Source organism: Sapajus apella, unplaced genomic scaffold, assembly GCF_009761245.1.
Source record: "Sapajus apella isolate SASKATOON/1434 unplaced genomic scaffold, GSC_monkey_1.0 scaffold37, whole genome shotgun sequence".
Classification (NCBI taxonomy): Eukaryota; Metazoa; Chordata; class Mammalia; order Primates; family Cebidae; genus Sapajus; species Sapajus apella.
The window spans coordinates 10,976,284-10,995,634 of NW_022436977.1; the positions used below are offsets into that span (position 1 = coordinate 10,976,284).

Consider the following 19,351-nt stretch of genomic DNA (forward strand, 5'->3'; position numbering starts at 1 on the left):
AGCTTCTAATAAGTAATGCATTCTAGAGAAAAAACAGCAATAAAAAAATGTAATTTTTCAAGCTGACTATACATTCTAAGCCACTGAATCAACTTTTAGAGAAATAACATATAATAATTCCTACACATATTAAAATTTCTGCTAATGTTACATTAAGCCTAACACAGTATTTCTGTATATTTTAATGGTGCAAGGAAATTTAAGATACTTTTAATACTATTGATCAAAATAAGTGGTGATATGGTAAATTTTGTTTTTTTTTTAAACATGTATTTTTTTTTTTTTACCAGTAAAAATATACTGTGGACATGCTTGCAATATTGGTATTTTAAAATAAGAGTTCAAGTATATATTTTTCTGGACAGTTTCTGTATATAGAATACATTTCTTCTTCTAACTTCTCATGACCCAATATACTTACACACCTCTCTCCTTTTCTGTCTCCTCAAGCCAAAATTTCACTTCTCACTTTTCAGCCTGTATTAGAGTAGTATGTCCCAGACTGAGCACTATTGCTATTTAGAACTACATGAATTTTTATTACAGGCAGGTTGTCCTGTGCACTGTGGCATGTTTAGCAGCATCCCTGCCATCTACACTAGATGCCAGTACTATGACCACCATTTCAGGATGTGACAACCCACACTCTCCAGATATTGCCATATGTCCCCTGAGGAAGAAAACCACCCCTACTTGAGAACCACCATATTAGAGCAACTTGAATACATCACATCATATTCACCTTTGAACATATTTCTCATGGTACGAAACTGAGCTCAGAGGTGACAGCAAATATTTGTTAAATGGATGCAGAATAAGATGGTGTTTTAGTATGGCAGTACATTCCTAGAATGATAAACATGTTACTGTTATATATTAAATTCTCAATTCCACTTAAAAACTTAAGAATACTTCTACATCCATTTTGGATGTGTTTATTTACCCATGTTTGGAATAGAGAGAGAAGAAAAGATTGTTTTTCCAATATGATAGATCACATTTGATTTCTGTGGCACATAAATTTCTAATGGGGTTCAATTCCTTGTAGAGCTTCTTTTCTTTTAGTCTAACTACTATAAAAAGATGACATCCAAATCTCTTCCAAAAGAGAATAATGGAGGAGGAAAGGAGTACAAAAATAGGACGGAAAAGAGCAAGAAAGAGGTGAGGAAGGAAAAAATGAATAAATGAGCAATATACAAGAGGCTTTTTCTTACTTATAAGCCCATTTATTAAAAAGTTGAATTTAATTAAAAATATTTTTAAAGGGAAATATGTCTTAACACTTGAAAATAGACTCCAATTATAAGTTATTGAATTTTTCCTTACATGTAATGCTACAGTTACTTTTCTAACATAAGTAAGGGAGAAAAACAGAAAAGAAAGAAGGAAATGAGAAAGGAAAAGAAGAAAATGGAGTAAGGATAAATTATATGAGAATAAGAAAAGTAAAACACAAATGCTTTTAAAAGTGCATTTAGATTTCTAAAGGATAAGACTTTTTATACAACAGACATTTTGATTAAATAACACTTAAATGATTCAACGCAGTTTGAAACAATAATTTTTCCACAGAGTGTGGAAACTTAGAGATAGGCCAGACATGGTGGCTCACACCTGTAATCCCAGCACTTTGGGAGGCCGAGGCGGGTGTGTCACCTGAGGTCAGGAGTTCAAAACTAGCCTGGCCAACATGGTGAAACCTATCTCTACTATATATATATATATATATATATATATATATATATATATATATAAATTAGCTGGGCATGGTGGCATGTGCCTGTAATCCCAGTTACCCAGGAGGCTGAGGCAGGAGAACAGCTGGAACCTGGGAGGCAGAGGCTACAGTGAGCTGTAATCGCACCACTAAACTCCAGCATGCCAGCATGGGTGACAGAGCAAGACTCCATATCAAAAACAAAACAAAACAAAAAATAAAGAAACAAAAAAAATCACTTTGGGTTTTATTGATCACAAGGTAAATGCTTATGCTTATTATTCGGGAGCAAATACACAAGCTTTTTTCCCAGATAATACTTTCTCATTTAAAAGTTAAATTTCATTAATTAGTTCTGCATTTCTCAATTAAGAAAACATGAGAAAAATGCCCAAGTAATGGGGAAACATTCATTCAAGGTAGTGAGCCTGTCTGCTTGTCATCACGGAGAGATGTACACAGCAGTCAGGGCACAGAGTCTAGATATGTGTTGAGCCAGGATCTGGCACCCTGCTTTTTAGCCATGTGAGCTTAGCTTTGCGTTCTCCCAGAAGTAAACCAGAGACAAGCATCAAAAGGTAAGTGGTCTCCCTAAGAGGGATCCCAGGAACACTTGGAAAGGAGCAAGGAGGTGAGAAAAGAAAAAAAGTAAGTAAGCAAAAAAGTGTGTGTCATCAGCCCTCTGAGAGAAACTAAATCCCATCTCCTAGTGAAATACTCAAGTGCTGTGTATATAAAATACACATCAGAGTTGCCCCAAATGAGGAAGATGGACATTTTCTCTTCTTTTCTTTCCCAGCAATTTCCTGTATTTCATTGGTAGAGGGCTGTTCCCTGAGGCATTAATCCTCTGACACTCCAGCTGGTCCTGCATAGGACTGAGGCTATGCCTGTGGCACCTCAGACAGAGTGGCAGGTGTTTGCAATAAACAGTGTCAGCTACTACTATTGTATTTTTGATTGATACTATAACACCAATATGATCTTTCTTAATTATATAACAAAATCTAAGTTAAAATAACACAAAGTAAATACAGTAAGTATTCGTGGGTATTTGGTATTGCGCTAAGTCCTAGGCAATTATTTGGATAATTGCAACATATACACTACGATATGTTTTGGCTATGTCACCAACCAAATCTCATCTTGAATTATAGCTCCCATAATCCCCACATGTAATGGGAGGGGCCCGGTGAGAGGTCATTAAATCATGGGGGTGGGTTTTTTTTCTGTGTTGTTATCATAATAGTGAATAAGTCTCATAAGATAGGATGGTTTTATAAACGGCAGTTTCCCTGCACACACAGTCTTGCCTGCCACCATGTAAGACATGCCTTTGCTCCTCCTTTGCCTTCTGCCATGTCTGTGAGGCCTCCCCAGCCATGCTAAACTGTAAGTCCATTAAACCTCTTTCCTTTATAAATTATCCAGTCTTGGGTATGTCTTTATTAGCATCGTGAGAATGGACTAATGAACACTGGAAACTGAGACTTCATTTGGTCATTTTGGACTCCATGCCACCAGAATAACAGGTACAAAAAAGGGATAATGAATCCTACTATTAACTGGAAATAATCAACTGCAGGAAGAATACCAATGGAATCCAAAGGGTGTAGTCCAAATGCCTCTGTTTTTACATGTCCAGTGTCAAATGTTCACAGAATCGTATAGCATTCTATAAAAATAAGACCCCAGTAATTAAACTTTTCAACATTTCCCTGTCACTTAAGGGATCTTGGAAGCTGAGTTTCCTTTGCAGCCAAAGAGAACATGATGTGGACAGAAGAACTGGCAAGTCATAAGTACAAACGATAACTTTAGGATCTGTTACAGAAAAAAGTATTGTATCTTCTGTATTTTCATTTTTATAATTTTATAAATAATTCTAACATTTAGCTAATTTTCATCTCCCTCTCTTGCCCATCATAATTTTCTAAAGGGTGTAGCATTGGCTAACTTTATTATTCAGGAGTCTATGTTCATGAATATTGAGATGGGATTGTGATATAAACAAAAAGAGAGAGGGAATGAATATTACTCACAACTCTTAGATTCACTAACTGAGAAGACTTTAGCTTGCCTTTATTTTTTAATGAAACACGGTTACGTGATATCAAACAATAGCATTGTCCCTCCTCCAGTGTGGAAGTATAAACATTTATGTGCAGGTGGAAAAGAGAATTTTAGAGAAATGGCAAGGTGGAGAAAGTGGGTAGCAGCAGAGAAGTCTCCATTACCACCAACAATTTGGAAGGAATGTATGAGTTTCCTATGGCGCATCTCACAGGAGAAAGCTGGGCTTTAGCTTATATGCTGGAATCCCATTCCAGAATGTTAGCCACAAGCAATGGATTTTTAAGCAGCAAGAGTCTGTGGCATACTTTGCAGTAGTCAGGCATAGGAGACACTGACAGGAATCAAGCTGAAATAGATTTCACTCCTCAAGGAAATATACAGATAGAAGGGTCCCCAACATTGGGTCCCCAGAAACACACATGAGAGACCAATGTTTGGAGGCAACCATATAGGAAGCATTGAGGATCTCTTCTTCTTCCCCTATGGTTTCCATTCCCAAAACACTAAGGGAAAGAGGGACCTAGAAGAGGATGGGGAAGGAGAAGCGACAGGCACATCAGGCTCCCTTTTACACATCAAATCCTGCAGGCCTAAGTCTGGAGAGGGCAGCTGGGCGGGGTCTAATGGGGAGGGGGCTGGAGCAGGTAGGAATAAGTTTCCAAAAGGCATACTTAAAGGTAGTTATTGGAGAAAACTAAAAACAATTTCATATCTATATCCTACCAATTTTAGTTATCTGAAAAAAAAATTGAAGACTCAGAAAAAGCCAGAAAATGAGGGAACAGGAAATAAACTAAAACAAAAACCAATTATATTGTCAGTGAGTTATTAGAATTAAGAATCCTCTTCCATTCCCATGTGTTTTTAATGTTTTCATATACTACATGTAATAAAAAGATAATTATGACAAATTCCATATACCATAGTTGATTATATATATATATATACACACACACACACAAACATACATAGATGTATACAAACACACGTTCACACAGTTGGCCCTTGATATCCATGGGTTTTGCATCCATAGATTCAACCAATTGCGAATAGAAATATTTTTAAAAATTGCATCTTTACTGAACATGTAGGGACTTTTTTCCTGTTATTACTCCGTAAACAATACTGCATAACAATCATTTACATAACATTTACATTATTTTTGGTATTCTACATAATCTAGAGGTGATTTTAAATATATGGGAAGATATGCAATCTTATATGCAAATCCTACACCATTTTATATCAGGGACTTAAGCATCCATAAATTTTGTTATCCCATGGGAGGTCCTGGAACCAATTACCCACAGATACCAAGGGATGACTGTCAGTATGTGTGTATGTGTGTGTGTGTGTGGGGGGGGGGTGTACACATAAATGTAAACCTATAAAGGTGAAGCAAAAGTTTTATATACACGGTATTTTTCTTAGAATAAAGCTATAACACTATTAGATATTTTAGAATTGTATTCATATTTATAAAGTTTAGAAAACCTTGAAGGAGCATGAGCATGGATTCAGGGAATCAAGTTTTGAATATTTCTGCATCTCTTGACAGTGTCTTATAGGCTCAACTACTTTTCCCTTTCTGGAAATATCCCGCATTATAACTTGGGATATAGGAAAAGGGATAATTGTAGCTTTTTAATTGGACACTATCAGAAAGCACAAAATGCTAAAGGCAGACTACCTACCTAGCACCTTTAGCTTTATCTCTGATATAGGGATAAAACTTAATATATCCAAGAGGAAACAAAGATGGGTCCAGAGTATTTTCATCACAGTTAAAAAATTACCTTCATGTTCTCTTTTCCAAGGATCCTTCATGAATGAATACAGTGTCCTCTTACTTATTTTTATTATTTCTATAATATAATTTATTCGGTTCTGAAGTTTGAGCCTGCATTTTGGCTTTGACTCACACTGACATTTTTAGTCATCTCTTAGAAATGCCTGATGTCAAATGCATATAATCACCAAAATATAATAAATCACAAAGCAACTTGAAAGAAAAATTTTTGAACAGTAATATCCTAGAAGCTTATCAGGTGGGAACTTTGACATATGAAACATAACTGAGTTTCAAACAAAATACCAAGCCTGCCTCTTGGCCATTTCAAAGAAAATCTTGTAGCTTTTTTTTATATGAAAGTACCATAAAATGAGATTTCCCTCATGGAAACCCTAGAGCACAGGATTTTACATTTGAAGTCAGGATTTAGGGAATTATTATCATGTTTTGGGAAGATACCAAGGCCAGAAATCCACTGAGTCTTTTATACTGAATTGAAGAAAATATCATGGTCATAAATATTAAAAAGTAGATTTTACTTAGTTTTATGGAAGTTAAAATCACTAAGTAAGCCATTCCATACAGCTTTCGTATGAAATCTATCATAGTTATTAAAATTATTTACAAAATTGTAATTCATGAACACTAAAAAAACTGTTATTCTCTATTAACCATAATTCTGCATTTTTAATGATACTTCAGTTCACTACAGTAAAAATCATTAGTACTATTTATAATAATTCTGATGTTAAAATTTAGTTTAGTATTCAGTTTACCTTATTCTCAGGTTCTATGTGTTACTTACTCTGTGAGGTTTGAGTATCTATGAATTTCTTTATCAAGGCATCAGTAGTTTGGGTATAAAGACTGAGAGCATATTTCAGAGACTGAAGGTCTGGGCTTTTCTCCAAGAAATTCTTTTTCAGGCCATTTCCTCCTGCATGAAAATATTGCTACAAAGAAAAAAAAATCAGAGGCATTTAGAGAGGAGTATTGGAAGAAGGAATTTATTACTCAAATAGAGAACCTCAAATTGAATAATACAATTTGATCAATGTAAGATACAAAAATGGTGCCACCATTTTCCCATTGCTAAGTTACTATCATCTAATTCAGGTCCCATAGATATCTCTAAAATGACACTCAACATCACAAACCTCATATCCGAGAAGGCCTACTCCTTTTTCTCTTATGCAAACTTTAAACAAAAGAGATCATGCTGATGTAGCAGTCAAAATCCTTATTAGAATAACAGGTTTGGGTAACAATGATCAACTTGGTTATTGACTTCTGTTTCTTAAACATGAGAAAAATACCTAGGGTTGTCAAAATTTCATAGGGAAGGTAGCTTCTGGCCACATATTTTCCAGATACCAGTTTGAGATCGTAGGTCAGGTGTCTGCCACTCCATTTGCCCCATTATCTAATTACACATTGGTGTAGCTATAGGCCAACCTGATGAAGCAGAGTGGTCCTTGGAAATCCAACACCGCTTGAACATTGTATCTGATAAATGTAATTCAATCTTTTTTTTCCTATTGTTATTCAACCAAACTCAAAATATTCCAATATTTACAAATAAGATAATAGAGAAGATAGATGCTCATTGACAATAAGTACAGTCACTGAGGGATGTTAGCAGTTTCATACTACAAGTGTTATACACAGATATCTCTTTGAAATGCAGACTGTCTAGTGACATATGATAGAACTAAGGATTTTTTCTACCTGTTTATAAATAATATATTTATAATATTCTATTAAGGTTAGATAAATGGCTCTCTTTCTCTCTTCCTGTAGCAACAATGCTAGAGGAAACAAAACACTCACTGGTAACTGTGGCTCGGTATGACCTATAATTAGCACAGAATAAAATATGTTAAAGAAGCTCAAGAAATTATTCAGAGACACTCTCCTAAATGGCTACGTGTCATTCTTTTTTCCCACTCCTTAAGAACTTCTACAGCAGGACAATTCAATGAGCTGAAATATCAAAATTATCTCAGTTTTCTCCCCTATTCAAGGGGAGATGCAGGAACATTTTATGGAAATTAGCAAGCATTTGGTTGTAGTTTCAGAGAGTATAATGTAGAGGAGATTCAGGGTGTAGTCCAGAGAAATTAGGCAATTGGAATGTAAACTTAAGAAAGACTGGTGCAATTATAGACACCCTCCCCAGGGAGAAAAAAACCTATGGTCCTTTGAAATTCCTTTACTGAGTCTAGCTGGGTGCTGTGTGAACACACAGGCTTTGGCAAAAACTATATATGGTTATGTAATAAGACAAGGGAAAAAATGTCTTCTCTTTAGAAGAAGAAAAAAAATAATAGTTGAAATTGTTCTACACCTGGATCTTATAAAGAACGTTAAAACATTTTCACATGCAGAAAGTATTTAGAGAATTATTAGTCCAAACTGTTTCAGGTGCCTTAATGGATGAAAAAAGTATGACAATTCCTTTCTTTGAGAAACATAGTATTTAAGGATGGAAAAAAGATTATATGGATGTATTGAGGGGGATAGATGTAAATGTATTTAGATTGGTCTCCACTCTGTATCACCTAGAAGGGTGATGAGGTGCTCTCTGGAATACTGCTTACATAATGAATCAAGGAGCCATCAGAAGAAAGAACCCTCCCTGAGAGTAAAGAGCAGTGCTAGAGACTGAGCCAAAAGTAGGAGGGGAACTCTAGAAAAGAAAGCATTCTCTCTCTTAATATTTCTCAGGCAGGCCGCAGTCTTATCAAATCTGAGCCTAAGTGCTAGATTATAACAACGGAGGACAAGGAGGAGCACAGTGAGGAAGAAGAAGAGATGGAAGGAGAGCCAAAATGATAAAATGAAAATTTGCCATTTCTGGGGGGAAAATGAGCAGCAAAAATTAGTGGGTATTCTGTCTATGATACACATTTGGGTTATTTTCACTTTTAATTGCCCTGAGGCTACTTTAAAACTCTATAAATTTTAGAAAAGTAATAACGATAGTATAGATGATTTTTGTCCACAGTAGTACAAATTAATTATTTTGGGTGGAATAAAACTGAATATTGCTCTGTGGATAAATCTTGCCTTTGTTCCAGCTTGTCTTATTGCTTGTATATGGTTGGTTTCTGGAATTTTCCTCTGACACAGTAGTAACATCTTACTTGGTTTCCTCAATAATTGATGACTTAAATAACATTTTGACACATTTTGTAAGTACATAAATATCACAATTATATCCTCTTTTAAAAAGTGTTCTTTAACAGTGTATAAAGAGTAGCATGAGTGACAGCATTCATACGGATAACCACAGGATTGAGTGTCTAATTTGTAAGATTGGACTGCAGGTTCGTCAGTCACCTTACTACTGACAGCATCAGTGGTAGTGTCTGCTGTGCCGCCTGTTTTCTCCCTCTTTTCTTTAATAAATATTTATTAAAAGTGTATGGTGAGCCAGACCTTGTGCTGGATGCCAACACTATAAAGCAAAAGAGACACAGTGGTTGCTCCCAAAGGGATTATGATCTAGTAGGAAATGTAACCAACTTTTAAACAAATGACTCCAACAGTACATGGAAAGTATTAGAATAATGATTTGAAAATACAGATAATAAACGAGGCATGCGCTTCTGTTGTCTAAGGCATCAGTAAAATGCTTACAAAGAAGTGACATCTTTGGTGGTTATCAGTTTTTAAGTACTGTTCTTTTCAGCAGCCAGTAGATAATTCGCCCTCGTGAACTAGAGAAAGAGAACAATCCCACCAAGTAACCAAGAGAAACCCTGGTAGTTTTGGCACTATTTAAGGAGAGCTGAAGTGTTTTAGTTCTCTAAGTATAGCTTAGATATAGTTTTAAAAACACTGTTTTCTACCATTATTCTATACCCATCAATAACTTGTGCTGCCTCTAGGTACTAGAGGGCCTACAGAAGTTAAAAGACTTGGAGTAAACCCAAATGCCCATCAATGATAGACCGGATAAAGAAAATGTGGCACATATACACCATGGAATACTATGCAGCTGTAAAAAAGGATGGGTTCATGTCCTTTGCAGGGACATGAAAGAAGCTGGAAACAATCATTCTCATCAAACTAACACAAGACCAGAAAACTGAACACTGCATGTTTGCACTCATAAGTGGGAGTTGAACAGTAAGAACACATGGACACAGGGAGGGTACCATCATACACTGGGGCCAGTTGGGGGTGGGGGATAAGGGAGGGATAACATTCGGAGAAATATCTAATGTAGACAGCAGGTTGATGGGTGCAGCAAACCACCATGGCACGTGTATACCTATGTAACAAACGTGCACATTCTGCACATGTACTCCAGAACTTAAAGAATAATAAAAAAAGAAGTTAAGAGAGGACATTGCATCCTATGGATTCCCAACGCATATTAACATGGTAAAGGCTCTGAGACATACTGTGGTAAAGAAGTCTGTGTAATCTTATATTACTACACCTTGCTGCTAAAAGTATTAGGCCATAGGACACCTATCTCACTGGGCATATATTAACACTTTTGGGGATGCAAGTGTTCCATGGAATATGATTTGGGAAACCTAAGAACAGAAGAATGTCACTGGATTTCATATAACTGAGATATTGTCGAGGGCCTAGAAAGCTTCATGGGAGAAGGGAAAAATAATTAAACTATGAAGGTATAAACTATGTACTTGTACTGGAATCTTTTAAAATAATTTTCTAGAAAGGAATGTTTTTCATACTAAGGCATTATTTTGTAGGACCCTGGGACTTTCTGGACTCATCAGGAAATGAAATCATGAATGACGTGTGTGCTTGTACCTGAGGAAAGTCCAAGGGTCCCTGTGGTTTTAGGTTACGATGCTCAACTGACTTCCTCCTTTTTAGCCATAGAGTTTTACATGTTATTCCATTAAAGCCTCTAGCAGGATATTTACTGAATAGAAATTTTGTAAGGGCAGAAACTAAGGCCTTTATCTTTTGAGCACATTTTATATTATGAAATGTGGCGAGAAAGAAACCCAGGACGGAGGGTAGCTATGTCAGAGGAGAAAGCAAATTATCAGGTGGTAAGAATGAAAGCCCCTCGTTGAAGGGACACAGACAAATAATATATGCCGTAGGCTCCTCACTCCAACAGTGAAGAAGGTGATTTCTATGGCTATGCAAATGCAAACTCGCTGAGAGTGCTACTTCTTGAAAGTCTTTCACACAGTGTTCAGAATCTGGAATGACAGCATCTAAGAGCACCAGTCTGGTTATCTCACCAGCACAGACGATCAGGAGAAAGGGGGCTGCAGTTATTACATGGACCTTGGCATTCAGAAGATTTTGCATTCAATTTTGACTCTATGCGCATGACCCTGAAGGAACTGAAGAGCAGAATTTACATTGTGCTGAGGCTTGGGTTTGAAGGCTATAAATGTGGGGCTGAAGTACAGAAATAAATACCTTAATTACTAGACAAAACCCACTATCCACAGCTCAGTGCAGGGTGGCTGATCTTCATTCATTAAAATGGGCATTTTGTGGGGGGTATAACATGCTAGAAAGGAATTTGCAAATGTGGGGTTTTAAAGCTTTCTGGATGTTTTCATTATGCCTGTGAAAAGTACATTATTTTCCATTGACAATAAACAAAAGACCAAGACTTGGTTTCTTAAAATTCCTCTGTGGCCTGCAGCATAATCTAAGAAACTTCAGTTTGATCTGTTTAGATGTTTTACTTAGACTGACCTAAAGTAGCAGGAAAAAAAATGGACAAAAATCAGTTAGGACAGGTCATTTCCTCCTTATTGAAGAAAAGAATTTGTAATCTCTCAGTTGACGGACTGTGGAGGAGTTGGTTGTTTCGTGCAAAGAAGGATAAAGATGTTAGCTGGAAGACATTCTCTCTTCTTCTCTATCCTGGCTGATATTTTCACTGTGGACTTGAAAAACCAAAGGCAGAAAGCATGTTTGACTAACGTGCAGTTGAGCTGAAGCTTAAAGGTGCTACACTGGATGAGGACATTTGGCTTTAGAAAGGTCCTGGTAGTCTGGTATGCTGGGTCAACATTTCCAGAAGGAGATGGCAAAAAGGAAAGGAAAAAGTCAGAATTCACAATAAATATTCATATTCATGTTTACCACCAAGTACAGAATGGGGGTGATGTGGCTTAACAACAGAAAATTTTAACAAGTTGTAAAGATTTATTTGCTGTCTAGTTCAACACGATTTCCTAAGTGAGAAGGCAGCTATTAAAACAAGTTAAATCTGATCATGCATCAAAATAGGTAGATAGATCAAGAATAAATGTTTGGTAAGGCAAGAATATTCTTCATTGGTTAGAACATGTCTGGGATATTAAACTCATTCTTGGGCTTAATTATTTATAAGAAATATTGAAAGCGGAGGCCATTTAAAGATAGGTAACTAGAATTTTACAAGGTCTAGAAGGCCCGTTATTCAATAAACAGTTTCAGATGACATGGGGTGGCATGATAGTTTTCTTCAATATCTGAAGTCTATCATACAGAAAAGGAAATAGAATAATTTAATAGTAGTTTAAAAGAACAGAAGGAGCACCAAAACATAGCAGGGGAGGAGATTTTCGTTTGATACATTCATCAAAATTTTCTAACAGTGCATCTTAAAAATGAAAACTTCCACTTGTAGTTTAGTGGCCACTATTAAGCGGTGGCCAATTGACCATGTGCAACCACTGGTCACTCATATCCATCTTTCCCTTTCTCCTCCGAAAGCCACCAACTTAGTGATGGCTCTCATCATCTTATGAACTGAAATCTCTAACTATAATCTTGGACTATGCCGTCTAATTTGTGCATTTCCATAAGATTCCTATTGCTGAAATGACTTTAGCATAACACTTTGAAAATCATCAGTGAATCCTCTTTGAGGGAATATACTGAAGGCACGAAAGGACCTCTGTATTTTCAACCTAAACATTTCCCATCAACCTCACTTTACAACATTGTATATGACCTTGCATCTCTTTGTATGAGCAAGAGCGAGAGATGTTCATTTATGTTTCCAATTCTGCAATTCTAGAATTCTCTTAACCTCTTGGATTCTGTGATCTTTATAATGGGCTTGAAAATATCCCATCCTGATATTATATTTGTTAGTGGTATAATTTCCCATGTAGTTTTCAATATTTTATTTACTTTTATAATTCATAGCCCTCTTCTGACATTTGTAAAGTCTTCTACCCTAGATACATTAATATGTTGGTTTCACGAACGTCAGGGTGCGTGGTAAGGGGCACTGTTATCACCCTGGGGGTAGGAAGGAGCTATATATGCAGTATCATTTTTTTATCTTGAAAAATAACTGTATTTTTTTGTTTTATTATTGTTATTATTCATGACTTTGCAGAAAATAAAGCACTTGAGACCTGGTTGTGATTTATGGGGCAAAAAAAAAAAAAGTACTGCTAAATTAAAAAAAAATCAGGAAAAATATGGCCTACATACTTAGCAAGCTATTCTTTTTATAATCCCAATAAAACTCTCTGAAATCTTCTAACTCTCCAAACTCTAGGATTGCAGATCTCTCACAATCTATTTTTACTGACTCATGGGTGGGAACATGCTATTGTTTCTTTGCAAGATTATCAAAAGAATTCCCTTTTTTGTTAAATATACTATTTTGGTAGCAATTTTCCATCATTACTTTTCTCTTTCCAACACCTGTGTTATAGTTTTGGCAAATCCATGCAGACAGTCCATTTTGCAAACTTAAATATAATCATAACCCACCCTAACTTTATACTTTTAGTGTTTAGCCACTAAAGATTTCTGTTTTTAGGAATTTGACAGATATTTTAAAAAATTGTTTTCTACCACAACTGGAGTTCTCTTTTACACATCAGATCAGAATATGCTCTTCCTGCCCATAAAATATCTCAGTGTTTTGCTTTTACTGACAAACTAAAGTCGAGATTCTTTACTTTGGTATTTAAGCCTTGGCATTCTGGCTTTAATCCAATGTTCCTCTTTCATTCCCTGTGATACTCAGCCAGTCGTGATCTGTTCTTCTACATCAGACTATTTAAAGTTTTCAAGCTGACCAATGCCTTCTCTTATATCACTCATTCTGTATTTTCTACAGGTCTACAAGGCTTTCCTCCCATTGTTTTTTCCCTCTCTATCCTCTACATCTCCAAATGTCCTTCTCTGGGGAGCTTTTCCCTGGACATACAGAGAAAATTCATCACCCTCTGTGCCCTCCCCCACCGTTTGCCCACAATTATTTTACTGATTGTGGATAGTTTTTGTTCCCAAGTCAAACGCAAGTGCCCTCATCTCCAGCTACCTCCTCACTGCTCATCGTATTTGCTACCTACAGTCAGCTCTCAAATAATGATTTTTGAATGCTACCCTCTAAACTAAGTAGTTTATTTTGCTCTCAAGAGCAGCTGGATTTTAACCAAGGCAAAACTATGCTTGTAATGGTGAAAAGAAGATGCTGAGAAACAGCCACTGGCACCACTCCATGGACAACAGAGATGGCAGGATAGGGTTAGAAACTCTGTGAAGGTAAGGACCTCCTGAGGCATAAAGATGGGCAGGGCACAGGGTCGACAGAGTCTCATAGCAGACACCGCTGGCCTAGCATGGAGGTACCTAGAGAAAGAGTTGGTATCACAGAAGTTAGGGAGTAGGGAAACTGGAGAACTGCCACAGGCTCTGAGGCGCAGGAGAACCACAGTCAGATGCCAGTCCTGGAGGAACAAGACAAATGACATGGACCCATTTACTGGGTCTTGGACACCAAATAGGAGTTTCTTCCACAAAGAACAAGACAAGTGTCTGGTGTCTGAGACTGAATTAAAATACGCATAGGTGATATAAACAGCAAGATAGGATAGTTGAGCTGTCAAGATAAAAGAAACTTATTTGCTTGAAGATCATTATCTTAAAGTCTGAGAAGAAATAGGCCTGCAGGTGGTGATCATGTGACCCATCAATAAAAATTAGAGAAATGCTGAAGTTAGAGACAGAAGCCAGATCTGTGAACACCATGAATACCATTCCCAATTTCCACAGAATACATTTTCCTTCCTTTCCTGAATCCAGGCATTGACCTAATAAAATGCATGAAGGGCTGAATTCAGATGCTAAAATTTTTTTTTTTCTTCCTCCTCATGGTCCACTCTAGAGCTTATTTTTTCCTACTAGCATGTCCTTATAGGTAGCTGTTAGTGCTACTGTAACTCCAAAAATGAGTTATTTCTTCCTCAAATTTTTGAAAATGATTTTAAAAATAACTTTTAAAGAGTTTTATTGTATTTCTTTTTCACGTTGTTCATTTCTTTTCCTCAAAAATATTGTGCAAATTTTCCATTTCCAGACAACATCCCTGCTACCTCTTTAGAAACTCCATTGCTGTGATCCAGGTGCCCCCAGATGTCACACAACTCTCACCTTCCAACTTTAATATGGCAGATTTTGACACTGCAGCAGCAAAAGACTGCCTCATATTAATTGCTGAAACTGCAAAATGAAAACCACGAGGTGACAGTTTTGTGAAACTATGTGACCGTTATTCAGATAGAACTCTGTTGAAATGAGCACCGTTGTTTCTATACAGCAGAATTGTTCTGTGCTCTACAAATGGCTCATGGTAGCTAATAGTTACTGCAGAGTTACTAGGAATGCTATTCACACATCCTCGATAGTAGATGCTTCCTCCAGTGAAGAGTGAAAACTTTAGACATAATTTGAATTTAGAAGACAAATTCATCCTTCAAACTCTTAAATAAATGTTCACATATAAATATAGCTGTATATAAATATAAAATAAATTATTTGAAAACAACTTCTAGGTTACATCTTGAGATCTGCACACCTTTAGCAAACACTATAGTAACTTTTAGTTAACCTTTGGCTATGAAAACAATTGATGCATACAACACAATGTGTGGGTTTTCAGCAGAAAATGAAATTAAATTACTGTACTTACTAAGCAAGAAGAGAAGATTGGTATTTTAAAAATCATTTCAACATGCATAGAAAACAAGTAAAAACAAATTCTGTCAACCCAAAATATTCTGGAAGCATCTGTTTAACTGGGTTTTCGGGTACATGTCTTTCTTTGAGAACATATGTTATGACATAGGTTTCACTTACGCTTTAGAGAGAGGACAAAGGAAGCAAGTATAAGAACAGTGTATTGTGGATGAATGAGATAAACAGGGCTGAATCTGGCATCCTCCAGGAATGTATTAGCTTGGTGCAATTACATATTGCACCAACTTACATCTATTCAACTATATATTTGGATGCCATAGCTCTACAGATAAATGGCTGATATCAGGACTACTCATCTCTGGAGGTAAATGGGGGCCTCCCTGGATGTATACACAGGAGCACTAAAACCTTACCTTGATGGTAGCCAGGACTACCTCCATTATAGCGCATTGTCTTGGTGTCAGACCTTTGGCATCCTCTCGAATCATGTGCTCCTGGAAAACAGGTTAAGAATTGCTTATAAAATAACCAGTTCATGTATTCAACAACTACTTTAAAACATAACCTACAGGGCTACAGTAATCAAAACAGCATGGTACTGGTACCAAAACAGAAACATAGACCAATGGAACAGAACAGAGGCCTTGGAAGCAACACCACACAACTACAACCATCCGATCTTTGACAAACCTGACAAAAACAGGCAATGGGAAAGGACTTTCCATTTAATAAATGATGTTGGGAAAATTGGCTAGCCATGTGCAGAAAGCTGAAAGTGGACCTTTTCTTTCCACCTTCCACTAAAACTAACTCCAGATGGATTAAAGATTTAAATGTAAGACCTAACACCATAAAAACCCTAGGAGAAAAACTAGGCAATACCATTCAGGACACAGGCATTGGCAAGAACTTCATGACTAAGACACCAAAAGCAATGGCAACAAAAGCCAAAATAGACAAATGGGATCTAATTAAACTTAAGAGTTTCTGCACAGAAAAAGAAACAATCATTAGAGTAAACCAGTAACCAACAGAATGGGAAAAAAAGTTTTGCAATCTACCCATTGAACAAAGGACTACTATCCAGAATCTACAAAGAACTAAAGCAGATTTACAAGAAAAAAAAACACACATAAAAAAGTGGGTGAAGTATATGAACAGACACTTTTCAAAAGAAGACATTTATGCAGACTACAAACGTATGAAAAAATGTTCATCATCACTGGTCATTAGAGAAATGCAAATCAAAACTACATTGAGATACCATCTCATGCCAGTTAGAATGGGGTTCATTAAAAAATCTGGAGACAACAGATGCTGGAGAGGATGTGGAGAAATAGCAACACTTTTACACTGTTGGTGGGAGTGTAAATTAGTTCAACCATTCTGGAAGACAGTGTGGTGATTCCTCAAGAATTTAGAAATAGAAATTCCATTTGACCCAGCAATCCCATTACTGGGTATATATCCCAAAGATTATAAATTGTTCTATTATAAAGATACATGCACACATATGTTCATTGTGGCACTGTTTACAATAGCAAAGACCTGGAACCAACCCAAAGGCCCATCCATGCTAGACTGGACAAAGAAAATATGGCACATATTCACCATGGAATACTATGCAGCCATAAAAAAGGGCAAGTTCATATTCTTTGTAGGGACATGGATGAATCTGGAAACCATCATTCTCGGCAAACTGACACAGGAACAGAAAACCAAACATTGCATGTTCTCACTCATAAGTGGGGTTTCAACGATAAGAACACGTGGGCATAGGGAGGGGGAACATCACACATTGGGGTAGGTTGTGGGGTGGGGTGCTAGGGGCAGAAAAGCAGGGTGTGGGGAGGCTGGGTAGGAAAAATAATGGGAGAAATGCCTGATGCAGGCAACAGGGGGTTGGAGACTGCAAACCACCATGGCATGTGTGTACCTATGCCACAACCCTGCTGGATGTGCACATGTACCCCAGAGCTTAAAGTACAATAAAAAATGAAAAACATAATCTGTATTATCCTCATATGCAAAATTCCCTGTTTAAAATATCTTCTGCACATGAATGCATTTAAAATAAAATTATTGTTTTGTCATATATTTTATAAATCTCCACTTGGTCAAAGGAAAAAGTGTTAAATGTCTAGTTGAAAACAAGTGCTCTGATAGGCGTGTGGCTTTATTTTCACTTGCAAGCTAATGTTAGGGAAAAAAGAGAGAAACCTGGAAATATGTGACAAATTTTTTCACATGACTTCCTTGGTTTACATCTGTCACATTGATGAATGTCAATCATGAAAAGGATATAAGGAGCAAATTTTAGCCTCTCCCAATTACTACTAATAAAGTCTATTTGAAATATAATGCCTCCATTGTATTCTGCTCCTTATATACCTTCAGTTTTCACTCATTCCTGGGAAAAGCCTAAAAGAATTAGCTAAATTTGGCTGTGAGGATTTTAACTATTTCATAATCATTTAAAATATTTCAGAACTGATTTTAAAACGTATTTCATTATTTTACAATGGATTTTCTTCATTGTTCACTGTGGTCTGTTTTAACCCATTATACAAAACTTATTTAGGAAAATGATGGCAGAAGAGGAAAATGACAAAGGAAATAAAAATCTAAGGTATAAATTAGAAAACATCTGACCCCTTCTCCCAAAAATGATACACTCATCCCAGGGCTGCCATTATTCTATTCAGCAATACTTGACAAATATTTATTGAGTGCTTCTTATGTGCCAGCAATGTTCATGATGACTGAGATATATTGAGGGAAGACTTTTGTGCTTCTGGAGCTTAAACTTATGTTGGTGCCTTTATGAATTAGAAGAAAAGTCCCATGTGGGTGAACACAGCTCTGAGCATGTATGGAATAATGAGTAAGGCAGTGCCTTTGGTGCCTGTGGTGAGTAATAAAAGGTGTCTTTTTTTTTTTTTTTTGAGAGAACAGCTTCAAGGCAGCACATATGGCTTGGCAAGTGGAACATAGGCTCAATTTCAGCTGTCACTTGCTCCTTTAGATATACATTTTTGTGCTATGCACACACCATGCAATCACACCCAGTGGTTTGTCCTTCTATTCCCGCCGTTTTCTTATTCTTTTATTTAGTAGTTGCCATGACTTCCTGAAGATAATAATCTGTCTATGTCTCCCACTCACTCCTTCCGCTTTTCAGTGTCCATTTTGGCAGTTGTTATCTGCTAGGCACTCAGTATATTTTTGGTAATTGAATTGTGCTTCCTTCAGTGTATGTCACAGGATTTAATATGCTTGAGTAGAATCATTGTTTTTGGATATTGCTAACAATATGGCATAATGCTTCATGGATCCATGATATATATTTATACATCTTAGTGCATCTTTCTCTGATATGAGGATTTCAAGTTAATCATATGAGTTTATTTCAGTTTTTAAATAGCAATATTATATGCTCATTGAGACTCAAAGAGTAACAGAAATATTTGCTGAGTTATAGGGGAAAATGCTTTCAGACAAGTAATTAAAAATGCTTTCTATTAAATAAATTTCTCTGGCTTCATAAGTCTTCACTGGTTGAACAATATGGTTGCATTTTTAACAGATGCTAATAAATGATATGCTGGTGCTATGGAAATATAATTCTTACTAGAAATAATATTTTAGAATTTAGCAACAGATCATTCAAGTGAGGGGGTCTCTGAAAGAGGCCAGCAATGAGTTATTACCCAAGTAAAACACATGCAGTAAACTCACAGTCCCAGGTGTATTTTCATCAATTGGTTTTGATATTATATCACCAGTTCCTGAAGATTTATGCATATTTTGTTTGA

The 19,351-nt window shown here is 36.5% G+C and overlaps 1 protein-coding gene across 2 annotated transcripts in view; it reads right to left on the reverse strand.

The window, feature by feature from the left end:
• Positions 1-19,351, reverse strand: part of UNC13C (unc-13 homolog C) — a 605,313-nt gene that overhangs the window by 49,341 nt on the left and 536,621 nt on the right. For both annotated transcript variants that reach the window (XM_032297403.1, XM_032297404.1), the window contains 2 exons: positions 15,950-16,030; positions 6,394-6,541 (listed from right to left, as the gene is read on the reverse strand). In XM_032297403.1, the coding sequence (XP_032153294.1) occupies positions 6,394-6,541; positions 15,950-16,030 (229 nt within the window). The remainder of the gene's footprint in view (positions 1-6,393; positions 6,542-15,949; positions 16,031-19,351) is intronic.